Below are 13,528 nucleotides of genomic sequence, written 5' to 3' on the forward strand. Positions count from 1 at the left end.
ATTTCATTTACTAATGAACCGATTATGTTCTCTACTTTAGGTAAGCTTCTCACAGGTCCTGGTAGGGTTATAGGCTTATTGATTTTCAGATCTAATTTATGGGATTATTTTCAGCTTTTTTTATAAAGTAGTACGTTTTTTTGTCTGAACCTTAAGAACAGAATTAATTGGGTTCTTCCCTTTATGAAAGCTGAACATTGGTCACAGTATAGTTTAAGGCTATTTTATTTTTAGATTTAAGCCTTGGGATGGCTTAAGACCTCTTTACTCCCAAGAAGAGTCCCTATAAGCAAGGGGCGCGGAAACTACTTGCTTATTATTCTGAGGATTTCTTAATTTGACGGTAATTTCTATATGCTGTAGTAATTTAAGGGTAAAAGATGGAACTTCCTTCAATTTTTAAATCAGAAGCTTATGATTCACTTTAAAGGTGCACTTTTATAAATTCTTCTTTGTATTTAAAGTTAAATGTAATGGAAAAAATCAAAGTGCCTGTCGAACAATGAACCCCATCCTCTTTTTTTTAATTAGTTCAAATATCTTTTTTGTGGGGGATGGGGGGGGGGGTTAGTTTTTTTATGCCTAATTGCTGCAAGGAAAAATGCCATATGTATCATCTATGAATAACTCATTAAACCTTGATAATTTTGATTTCAATCAAAGGTTCATTTGATAAAAAAAGTTTGGCCACATGATCAAGTATTTCAATAAGCATAAGTGGATATTTTAGGTTAAAAAAGAAAGGTCTAATATTAGTTATTAAAAAAATAACGTCATACAATACAAATGACCAATGATAAGCCAATACACAGATCAAATTGCCAATTGGAAGCCAGTATACATTTTAAATGCCCAATCGTAGGCCAGTAAACATTTAAATTGACCAATGGTAGGCCAGTATACATTTTAAATTACCAATGATAGGCCAGAATAAATTTAATTGACCAATGATAAGACAGTATAGATCTTAATTTACCAATGGCAGGACACTATCATGTTACCTGGGAGAACCGTCTGGAGGCATGGGCGGGCATCAGATGTTCAGGTTTCAGGAGCATTGAGCCTCCAGCAAGGATGTCTGCGTGTGATTTGCGCCTGATAATAAAACATCACTTTAAAGAAGATTCATATTGGTTCAGCGGTTAGTGATAGAGTAAAGCACTAGAGAGAGAAAGGGTCAAATGAATTTATTTCCCTATCGCATGACCTTGTGACGACTCTCAAATGGGTCTCAAATCGACCAGCGGCAACGGGAATATATCACACAGATAAGTAGCAGCAAACAATTTGCTAGCAGACGAACAAGGTCATTGAAAAAGAAAGGGAGGTAGTTATCTGTATATACACTACACATCCATACTATAAATCCTTCAATAAAACAAGGTTGATTACGTTGATAAAAAAGAGAATAGCCATGTATAATCTTTTAAAACGGTCCTATACATTCCATTTTTAAAAATATATCGTTTCGAAGTGTATAAAGAAGTGAACTATTTGACTTACTATTAGAATGATTTAGGCTATTTTTCTACCACTCCCTTCAAACCGCCCCCCCCCCCCCCCCCCTTGAAACACAGAACACATATTTTATAAACTAAATATTAATTCCGTACCTTAAAAATAAATAAGGGTATAAATATTTAATAACATTGGCAAATTGATTTACAATCCCTTCTTAGTCCCAATGATTATAGCTACCAATCCTTATATAAAAATTTAATGATTCAAAAACAAACATAAATTATCCTCATCATACAGGAAGTATATGTCAATAAACTATCAAACCCCTGCGGGACTTACAACTATCCCTCACCTAACCTAACTTACCTTTTAGCCAAAGCAGCATGGCTAGCACCATTTTGTTTATACTGTATCTGCCCTTTACACGTAGACTCTCTTGATGTCCTCCTAGATAGATAGATAGATAGATAGATAAGTAGATAGATAGATGGATAGATAGATAGATAGATGGATAGATAGATAGATAGATAGATAGATAGATAGATAGATAGATAGATAGATAGATAGATAGATAGATAGATAGATAGATAGATAGATAGATAGATAGATAGATAGATAGATAGATAGATAGATAGATAGATAGATAGATAGATAGATAGATAGATAGATAGATAGATAGATAGATAGATAGATAGATAGATAGATAGATAGATAGATAGATAGATAGATAGATAGATAGATAGATAGATAGATAGATAGATAGATAGATAGATAGATAGATAGATAGATAGATAGATAGATAGATAGATAGATAGATAGATAGATAGATAGATAGATAGATAGATAGATAGATAGATAGATAGATAGATAGATAGATAGATAGATAGATAGATAGATAGATAGATAGATAGATAGATAGATAGATAGATAGATAGATAGATAGATAGATAGATAGATAGATAGATAGATAGATAGATAGATAGATAGATAGATAGATAGATAGATAGATAGATAGATAGATAGATAGATAGATAGATAGATAGATAGATAGATAGATAGATAGATAGATAGATAGATAGATAGATAGATAGATAGATAGATAGATAGATAGATAGATAGATAGATAGATAGATAGATAGATAGATAGATAGATAGATAGATAGATAGATAGATAGATAGACAAATGTTTGAAGATATACAGAAATAATATAAATCCTACGAGAAATATGAAACTGAAAATATAACATAATATGATAAAGGAGGGTAAAATTCATTTTGTTGCAATTTACACACCTTTTGTCCCTCCTAATCAAATCTAAATTTATATGATAATAGTTATTTATCGCATAATGACTCTTTCCCCTTTACCCTACCACTCCCCATTACCACGCTACATGTACTTTATCTGTTAATCATACATTGTAATAATCCTTAAGTATTGTCTTAAAATTCATGCAATAAACATATCGTTATAACTTTGCATTTTGTTCAGAAAAAAAAGGGAATGTAATTCTGACAAACTATTCCAAGTGAAAATATCCTTTCAACCCCCTTCCCCTTTTTCTCTCCCCTTCTTATCCACTTACCTTTCAGTTACACTAAAAATGATTTTTACTACAACTTTACTCCAACAATTTATTTAAATTTTCAGCAATTTCAAATGGAATTAATTTTCTGAATAGCAGCCCCTTATTGTGTTATTCTTGTATGCGCAGCAACTCTACAAGTTGTTGCTTTTATAATGATCCGTTACTCGTAATATACTTTGTCTATCCAAACGTGGCAACGAAACTCACAGCCAGCCGTCACTACAATAGCATTACGACATTTTACAGGGTACTGGCCGGAAAAGAAATAATTCATTTGGAGGGTGTTTATATTTGTCTATTAGTAAAATAAGAGATTCCGACTTAAGGTTGAGTATTTTGTACAAATCAATTTATCAAACAGACAAGTGCTGTGTGTGTGTGTTTGTGTGTTGTGTGTGTGTGTGTGTGTGTTTGTGTGTTGTGGGTGGGTGGGTGTTTGCATCGCGTGTGTATGTGTGAGTTTTTTTTTATAATCGAAAATGCTTTACAATTTCAATCTCTTCAAATTTACATTTTGACCATCAATCTAAAATAAAATCTTGTATATACTTAAGGAGCTAAACGTGTATCTGTGTTTGTATGTCCTTTATGATTTTAAAATCAACCTTTGTATTAGACATGGTTGGGTTTTATCACTTCTTGATATTTTATGGGGGTTGAAACTATCCCCTTAAGACGACTCATAACTTTCAGATTTTAATATAAAGAATTTTCCAGTAAGGCTTCGAAACCGATTAATATCAGCTGGATTAGAACCGGATCAAATCCACTCTAAAAAGCATGTATCGTTTGTAAAATAGCTAATTTTTCACGAACTACAGAATAAAAATCACAAGCCCAAGCAATCGGTCTCTCGGGGCAAACAAAACTGGAATTACTCTTATCTTTTTTTATTTCATTATCCGCGGAAAGCTGCCTATAATACGGTACGATAAAAAAAATATACCTGGATTTATTTGAGACTTCATCTTGTATATGGACTTGACTTCTCATATGAGCTAAATACAAAAAATATAAATAAACAAGATAGTTTTCATTACAACTAATGCCTATTTTTTAATGAAACAAGGATGACAACATACATAAGAGAGAAATTTTAAACGTTCGGACAAACGTACATGAACACTAGTGTCAGAACTGAAGAACAAAACATTTATGTATATATTTAAACAAAATTGCAAGTAAATTTATTGCAAAACTACTTAAATGCAGGATACTGATGAAGGACATATTTACATTTATAGGCTTTTTTATTGAGATGCATTGCTTATAACATTGCACTTTGTTGTCCTAGAAATCAAAAAAGGCATAAGAAATGCACACAATTTTTAAGAATCTTAAAACCGCAATGGTTACTTAAATAATGATGGACTTCTAATGTCATCTCAGAAGTTTAAGAGCCCTTAGCATTAAATTGTATTTTGAAATCGGGAAATCGGGAAATTTATGGGAAAGAGCTTATTTTCGACAAAGGCCAAATTGTGTCAAAAATTATCCATGTGACGTCATAAAAATAAGGGAGATGAGAGGAGAAGTGGGAAAGAAAACCTCTAAAAAAAATGAATAATGAATAATCCCTCATTTTTATTATTTTTGTCACAATTTGGGCTGTGTCTTTTTTTCTAGTAAAAAGGTCAACATTTCACCCCACCAATATCCTTAAACTATTTCAAACTAAAAAATAAGAGTATTTTTTTCTTTTATTTTTCAATAATTCTAACCAAAAACTGTAGCAGACTTAAAGCTTAAGTCAGTCTAAAGTAAAAATATAATAATTCTTTTTCAAATAAAATATAGATGTACTTAACTACTTTTTTTTAGTTTTCTTTTAAGTTCTTTAGAAGCGAATATACTCTACAAGTGAAACATAAGCTTAGTATCATCCATAAGACAAAGTAGCTTGATGTCTGTCCGTCCGTTCGTCCGTCTGAAGCTTAAGATCTCGAAAACCAATGAACCGATTGAGTTTCCATTTTATGGAATCTTACATTTATCTGGGGGTGGTTTTAGGCTATGTTAGTGTTAATTCTCTCTTAGAAGGTATGGGCGCAGCTGCATTATACTTAAAGCCTTTTTAATAGTTAATTAACAATTACTTTTTCAAAGCTTCGCTTGTATGGGAAGTAACTATTAATTTTTTGTTCAATGTTTTATCCTTTCTTTAGATAATTAACAGCAATTTTAGCGAGGTACATTCTCATGTACTTTTACTTTAGTTATTTACTATCGGCCTCGCCCTTAGCCTCTAGGGGCTTTGCCCCAAAAGGTAATTTTAAAAAAATGTAGTACATGTGGTGGATCTTTATCTTCATCATATGCATCATCAAAAAAAAATTGAGGATCTTCATTTTCATCATATCTATAATACAAAGTAGAACGATGTCTGTCTGTCTGTCTGTCCGTCTGAAGCTTAAGATCTCAGTAACCACTGAACCGATTGGGCTCTACTCATACCTACTGGTCCTGTGATGGTTTTAAGCTATTTTCTTGGGAGGTGGGACACCCCCAACCCCCCAAAAAATGAAACCCCCCCCCAAAAAAAAAATTTTTTTTTTACTTTTTCTTTTTAAATCTAAAATACCAAAAATTAGGTTGATCAAACCTCTTGGGGCAAAGCCCCTAGAGGCTAGGGGCGAAGCTGCTAGTACATCATAAAAAAATAAGGGGGAATTTTTTTGTGAGGTTGGGGGTGTCCCACGCCCCAAGAAATAGCCTAAAACCACTACAGGACCATTAGGTATATTCCCTGAAGAGTAGAATCCGATCGGTACAGTGCAGTGGTTACCGAGATCTTAAGGGACAGACGGACGGATGGACGGACAGACAGACATCATTCTACTTTGTTTTACAGACTTAATAACACGCAAATAACATTCTACAGAGCTTGAATTTTGTCGCCCTATCTCTAATTCTGTAAATATTTGTGTTTTCTATAATTCACTTTATCTGTTCGTCCGTGACTCTATTAGTATATGTATTACTTAAGATATACTGTTTTTGGTCCATCTGTCATTCAAAAAATGCTACAAAAGACACGCTATCTATTCTGTTCCTGACGAAGCTTTTTATAGTGCCTATAAAACATGACGTCATACCACGCTTACCATTGCATTGGTCAATTGAATGTATAATGTCCTGCTATTGGTTATTAAGTCTGTGTATCGGTCTACCATTTATCATTTGTATTGTATGTCGACACTATGTATGTATGTATGTGTAGCCATATATTTTTAGTGTTTGGACCTAAGTAGTCATGGAGTAGGACGAGACACCTTTGTATGCTAGCACCAGGGCCAGCTCAAGATCCACGCTCAAGTATAAGTACTTGACCCGCTGTCTCAAGGGACCTACTCTTTATTACCTAACCCTCGCCGAATATGGAAGGTGTCCCAAATTAAGTCACCGTAATGAATGACGCTCTCCACAGAGGAGATTGGGTAAGAGTTGTACTGATATTATGTACTTGACTATTGAGTATCCAAACTACCCAGTTATCACTATAACTATATAGAGCTTCGTTTCTTATAAACAGATATTTTGAATTATAGATTAGCGTCGTTACCCGAAAGACTACTTGTGCAAATATTAACAAAAATTGATCCTATTCGTCTAACCTGCACAGGATGTACGCCTATCAGAGTTGTTCTTCATGGCCTCCAGAACATCATTGGAGTGGCGGCGTGATGCACAGCTGGAACAACTGGACGCCTAGATAGATAGATATTTATTTAGATATAAAGTTAAATGGATAGATAATTAGGCAGAAGTTAAAAAGAAAATTACAAGATAACTAGACAGATTTATAATCATGTAGGACGCACTGCTAAAACAACTGGACGCCTAGGATAGATAAACGTTATTAGACAGATTCCCGCGGAAATTAAAATGAAAAATTGTATGATTAACACCAGTTTTGTTTGCCGTCGTTCCGAACTAACAAGCTGGTATTAATTTTATAGTTTTTGTTTTAAAATTCGTGGAAAATTGTATGTAATACAAAGCTATACATTATTTTCCATAATGGCTGAGAACTTGTTCTAATCCAGCGGATATATATCGGTTTCGAAGCCATACTGAAACTGTAGTTATAATCATATTTTAGGATATAAGTTTTGCTATGGTTTTAGGCTATTTTTTAAATGCCCTAGCCAACCTTTCGAATTCATGATACCTAGAAGTCAAAAGTAAAAGATTTTTTTTCAAGAATAAGACAATGGATGATAAATTGATAGACATCTCCAATAATGACCAGCATAATTTTTCCTTCTGTAGCTTTAAATAATTGGTTGAAAAGTTTGGACACTTCCGGTTAAAAAATTTTATTTTTATAAAATTTTGGGTAATGGTTTAATTTCGAGATTCTTTGTATTCTTTTACATATATAAAGAATTAAAAATCAATACCCCTTCTACTAAATCGAAGCTTCCAAAAGCTTATAAATCACAGCCACTGTTATTACAAAATGCAATAAAACTAGTTTACATAAGAGGGATTTTTGGTGGATAGTAAATCATTCCTGGGCTGCAGAATTGACATTTAATTTGGATTTATTCGGTCTGCACGGTGTTATATATATGTAAGTTCTTGATTGGGATAGTTCAATAGAAAATATTTCTATTTTTTACTACTTGTGTGTTGTGCTATCTAAAAGATATTATATTGGCTATGGTTTAATGTAAATAGAAACTCTAGGCGCTTAGTAGCAGTTCAATTAACGTATCATCTTTGATTATGTGTAAATTGTGCATGAAAACTAAAGTCACTATTTGTGTATGATTGTTCGGTTTCTTTCTGTTTCTATCTGTTTATTTATCCATTTTTTCTTTCTCATTTCTCAGTCTCTCTCTATCTATCTACAAATTACTATCCTTTTTTCTCTCTCTTTCTCTCTCTCTCTCTCTCTCTCTATTTTTTTCTATCTTTCTATCTATTCACAAGTCACTATCCTTTTATCTCTCTCTGTCTCTCTCTCTCTGTCTCTCTCTCTGTCTCTCTCTCTCTCTCTCTCTCTCTCTCTTTCTCTCTCTCTCTCTCTCTCTCTCTCTCTCTCTCTCTCTCTCTCTCTCTCTCTCTCTCTCTCTCTCTCTCTCTCTTTCTCTCTCTCTCTCTCTTTCTCTCTCTCTCTTTCTCACCACTCTCTCTCTCACCCTCTCTTTATCTTTAATCTCGCACTTGAATGAATGCTATGATTTTTTTAAGGTGTAGCTTTATAATTTTGTTTTAAATAAAAATCTGTGTGAAAAATTAGGATTTAAAGGAAATTTAAAGAATTTTGAATAAATTAAATTGAATCAAAATTCAACCTTTCAGGATCTACCAAACTAATAAGACCCCCAAACCCAACTGGTAATTTTATGTCCAATCAAAATTAAATTAAACTTAGATATAAAATATAATCACCAAATCCTTTATAAATTTTGAATCCTTTTAAAAAAGCAATAGGATGTCCATGTGTCAGTCTGTCTTTATTTACCAAAGGATATTGCTACCTCCACCGTCCAAAGAGAAATCGACCTACGAAAAAAATTACCAATCCAAAAATGTTGTGTTTAAAACTATAATGTTAAGTGAAGGGTTGAATCCCCCCCCCTTAGGTGATTAAATATATTATTAAAACACACAACTCTCACAACGGGGGGGGTGGAGATCAAAGACATTACATCCTTGTAGGAAAATTCCAAATCTGTAGGGAAGAGAATATTGGAATGTCGAGTTTAAATTAAAATATTTTTTTCTTGATTTATTGATATTAGGTGCAGACTTTAGCAGGGAGGAGGGGACATTGGGCTGTTTATTACACTAGTCCACAAAGTCTTATAATAAGGTTATTTAACAATCTTGCGAATTTTGTTGAATTTTTATTGGTTGGTTCATTTAGTTGAATGTCAAAACGTCTCAGCCACTTATTGTAATCTACTAAAGATGTAATTTTGTGTGTCATCATTGGGGATGTACATCAATTTATCGGCCATTGTCTTAACCCTTATCCTTTAGGTCCCTGAGACTTTAGACTACAAATATTCATTTTATTTTTATTATAAATTAAAAAAGATATGCAATTAAAAGAGAAAAATGCTTATGATATAAAGTAGCAAAGTTTTTGTCTAAAACTATAGATAAAAAGGCTTATTCGAATGGGTTTTACTTTTCAGGGAAGTGTTCCTGGAGGTTTTATGCTATTTTTCTAAACCTCTCTCCCCAGGATAGGGAAAAAGCACCTATTTATTAATTTAAGTAGCTTTATTTTTTTTTAATTTGAGTGCACAGGTGTATTTTTTTCTTTCTGGAATAAATGTATTGAAGAAAATTCAGCTTCTCCGTCTAACCTTCATATGCAAGAAATAATTTTTTATCAGTTGCTATATGATATAAAAGGGTCTTAAAGATAAGACAAACGGAAATAAGTTTATTAAGCACAAAATTATCATTGTATAAATTGGAATAATAAGTTTGGACAAAATTAGTTTGGAACCAACCAATTAAAATTCAAAGTTTTGAAGCCAGCAAAAATAGAACATGATTATAAAACTTTGGGTACAAGTGTAATTTACAGCTTTATGCCTCCTCCACTCTCTAAATATTTCAGCAAATTTGTTCCATGTTTATATTTTTAGGTAATTATTAATTTTTTTTATTCTTGTTTAGAGGTACTGCATAAATAGTACAAAACACATTGTACCCAAAAAAAAATATTTTCCCCCTAATTTGTTAGATAATTGTTTACTTTGGTTCAGTGTGTTGCAAGCTTTGTAAGGTGCAAAAAAAAAAAGAAAATCACTTTTTTCTCATGGATGTACAAGAAAAATCTTTTTAAAGATGTCAGTAATTAGCTATTTTATGTACAAAACATTCCCTTGCCTTGTCAAGAGCTAACCCCACACCCCCCCCCCTTCCACAATTCATAAAACTTTGGGGACTGGTGTAATAAACAACCCAATGCCCCCTCCCTCCCTCCCTGGGTAGGACCAGTGCAACGTAGGTTTATGATTGTAAAAAGCAAATCTTTTATATAATTATCTACGGCCGTACGTCTGTATTCCAGATTATTAATGTCATTAATACTCGAAGCGCAGCTTCTTTATTAATATAGTATGTCCGTATCAATTTCATTAATCATTTAGGATATACTAACCCTCAAAAATTGTAAGGACTTCAATAAAAAAGGTCATGCAATTAAAGTGTCAGGAGCTTAATAGATTTTCCCGGCCTATCTGACTAATACAGAATCATCCTTGTTATATGTCAGAAATAAAAAAAAAAGATGGGTATAGAAAAGAAAGGAGGGGACATCGACGAAATTTGTAATATTATTAATATTACTCAAAGGTTACCTTGGCTCAAAAACATTGGGTACTTGTATGGAATCCGAACATTCCAAACTTTAAACCAATAATTTTAATTTGTTTATGATCATTGGGGATATCCATCAATTTGTCGTCTATTGTCCTATCCCTTAAGATCTCTGGGAATTATCCCTCGAAATTGACGCGAGAGCCATAGAAACCCTTCCTCCAACCCTCACCCTCCCGAGAGAAATTGCAAAAAATGCAAGGCCTTCAAAATAGAGCCACCTATTTACTAGGGTTGGGCCGGATATCCGGTGTGGCCGGATATCCGGCAATATAATTTTTTATATTTTACAACAAAAATCTCTGTTTTTTTTAATCTTAAATGGCTGTAAATTTTTATTATTGAAGCTAGAAGAACAATTTTTTCTGAATATGTTTATCTTTATGTAAATTATATATTAGAAATCTCAAAACATAAATTTGGGCGGTGGCAGCAGAACTTGGCAGCTGCCAGCCGAAAACCGACGGTTGGCAGAAAAACGGCAACGGATTTTATGAAATTGTAATATGTCATGCATGAAGATATATAAAAAAGCCTAAGTTAAAAATTTGAAATCTTTAAGTAAAAATTTGCGGTCGGAGGAACCGTTTTAAGATTTCTGGAGACCTGGAGGTTCAGGACTTGCAGGATTATACCTGGAACCTGAAATCGACTTGAACACCTATATTACATATGAGGATGTACGACTATAGGGTATTTTAGTATTAGATAACATGAAATGCTTTGTTTAAGTAAAAAAATATTTTTTTCTGAATGACCTTTTTTGCGGGTCTAGTCCCTTTCGTGGCAACGCCCCTTAAGGAGCGATTATTCGTATTTTTACAGTAGCTTTACTCCTATTTCTAGCCCCTCGCGGGGGACTCTAACATTGCGGGGCCAATTGCCTAACCCTGCGGGGCAATCACCTAACCAAATATAACCTAACCTAACCTAAAATAACCTATTAAAAGCAATTTTAAAAATACAACGAATCGCCCCTTAAGGTGCGTTGCCACGAAAGGGACTATATCCTTTTTTGATACTTTAATATGTAGTAATTTTGCCGGTTATCCGGCCGGATATCCGGTAATTTGGCCGGATAACCGAATATTTGCCGGATACCGGCGTTGGCCGGATATCCGGCCGAATACCGGATAACCGGCATTTGAAATCAGCCGGATATCCGGTATCCGGCCAAAAAAATATCCGGCCCAACCCTACTATTTACATATTTTTGGTAAACAGCTGATGTTAACATTAATTTAAAGAAAACATTTACATTCCCCTAGGGCCGTATCCGCTGGTTAACACTATAAGGAACCTAAATTAAGCTTTAAAACTACTTTGTTTTTTTCCCTAAAGCCTTTGTGGTCCACTTTCTCTCAAGGGTAAATTGCCTGAAAATGAAAGATGAAGAAAAATATTATTGAAAATGAAACAAATTGTTTCTTATTGTGTTGATATAATTTTTATTTTTATTTTTGCAGCCAATCTTTTCAATATTTTGGGTCTTTCACAAGTGAAATAGTAGCTTTCATATTGCGTAAAGTTGTGACAAAGATTCCAGTCAAAAGCGCTTATTAGGTCAAACTGTTTGTAAATATGCGTTTAATTATACAATGCGTTTGGTCAACATCAAGAACAGTTAGAATTAATAAGCGCCTTTGACTGGAACCTTACTCACAACTTTACGCAATATTGTGAAAGCTACTATTCCCTTTTAAAGATTTAATTTTTGTTTATACTCTAAAATTTTATAAATATGAATAAAATTAGTTAAATAACGAAAGTGTCATTTCTGGTGAATTATTTACATTAACTGCAGAAAATGTTATTTTTTTCTGCGCCTCTTCTGAAGACAAATTAAGTTTTTTTTATTTCAAAATACTGTAATTGCTTTTTAATAATTTTTTTCTCATATTGCAAAAATAATAATTTTTATGTAAGATAAAAAAAAGTTTTTTTAATGAGAAATCCTTAAAACTTTTTTCTTTTATTTTCCATAATTGTTCTATGTGAAGTATCCTTTATATTTTTTTTTGTAACAAAGACAATAATGTCCATTCGTTCAAAGGATATAATTTATTTTAAAGTAAATATTCTATAATAAAGTAGTAATGTTTTTGTCTACAGCTTAAGATTTCGATAACTTCTTAACCGTTTGGGTACTACATTTTAATGAAGATTGCAATAAGTCTTGGGATGGTTTTAAGCTATTTTATCATTTAGGTTTCAGTTGTAGGATGGTTTTAGGCTATTTTTCTCCCACGTATCTACTTCTTCGAATATAAAACCCCTAGGTGCTAGTGGAGCAGTCGCTAGTTGTAACTAAATCTTTGAAAATAGCAATTTTTTTGGTTAAGTTTAAGTTTTTTTGTGTGTATACTGTAGTATGATTGTGTAGAGACTGTAGACAGAGTGAAATTCTATTTAATCATGAAGAGAGAGAGAGAGAGAGAGAGAGAGAGAGAGAGAGAGAGAGAGAGAGAGAGAGAGAGAGAGAGAGAGAGAGGGAGAGGACAATGGGCTGTTTATTACACCAGGCCCCAAAGTTTTATAATCATGTTTTGACGACTTTAGTTAATTTTGATTGGTTTATTCATTAAGTTGAGTGATCAAATGTTGCAACCATTAATTTTAATCTACAGAAGAGGTAATTTTGAATATCATCATTGTTGATGTACATCAATTTATCGGCCATTGTCTTATCCCTTTAGATTCCTGGAAGTTATATCCCTTTTACTCGTGAAGCAACTCAGATAGATAAAGAGTCAAATTAGAAATCCATTAAACAGTGAATCAAACTTTTGGCAAGAGGATACACAGAATATCAAGTGGATAGACATTCAAATAGTTAGATAGATAGAGAAATGGATGGATAGATAGATAGTTAAATATATAAAATTGATGGATAAATGTATAGATGGATATTTGGATTTTGATTGGTGGATAGGAAGGTAGATAGAAACATGGATGGATAGAAATTGAGATTTATAAATGGATAGATATATAGTTGAATAGATGGATAGATTAATGGATAGATTAATGTATAGATTAATGTATAGATTAATGGATAGATCAATGGATAGATTAATGGATAGATTAATGGATAGATTAATGGATAGATTAATGGAAAGATTAATGGATAG

General features: G+C 32.9%; 1 protein-coding gene across 1 annotated transcript in view; it reads right to left on the minus strand.

Annotated features, from left to right (window-relative positions):
* LOC145324319 (uncharacterized) overlaps window positions 1-13,528 on the minus strand; it is a 71,737-nt gene that overhangs the window by 18,042 nt on the left and 40,167 nt on the right. The window contains exons 13-16 of the mRNA XM_080166937.1: window positions 6,665-6,758; window positions 3,997-4,048; window positions 1,828-1,908; window positions 1,002-1,095 (exon numbers count right to left, since the gene is read on the minus strand). Of these exons, the coding sequence (XP_080023063.1) occupies window positions 1,002-1,095; window positions 1,828-1,908; window positions 3,997-4,048; window positions 6,665-6,758 (321 nt within the window). The remainder of the gene's footprint in view (window positions 1-1,001; window positions 1,096-1,827; window positions 1,909-3,996; window positions 4,049-6,664; window positions 6,759-13,528) is intronic.

This window comes from Acartia tonsa, chromosome 7 (genome assembly GCF_053477335.1).
Source record: "Acartia tonsa isolate MP-2025a chromosome 7, ASM5347733v1, whole genome shotgun sequence".
In the NCBI taxonomy this organism is placed as follows: Eukaryota; Metazoa; Arthropoda; class Copepoda; order Calanoida; family Acartiidae; genus Acartia; species Acartia tonsa.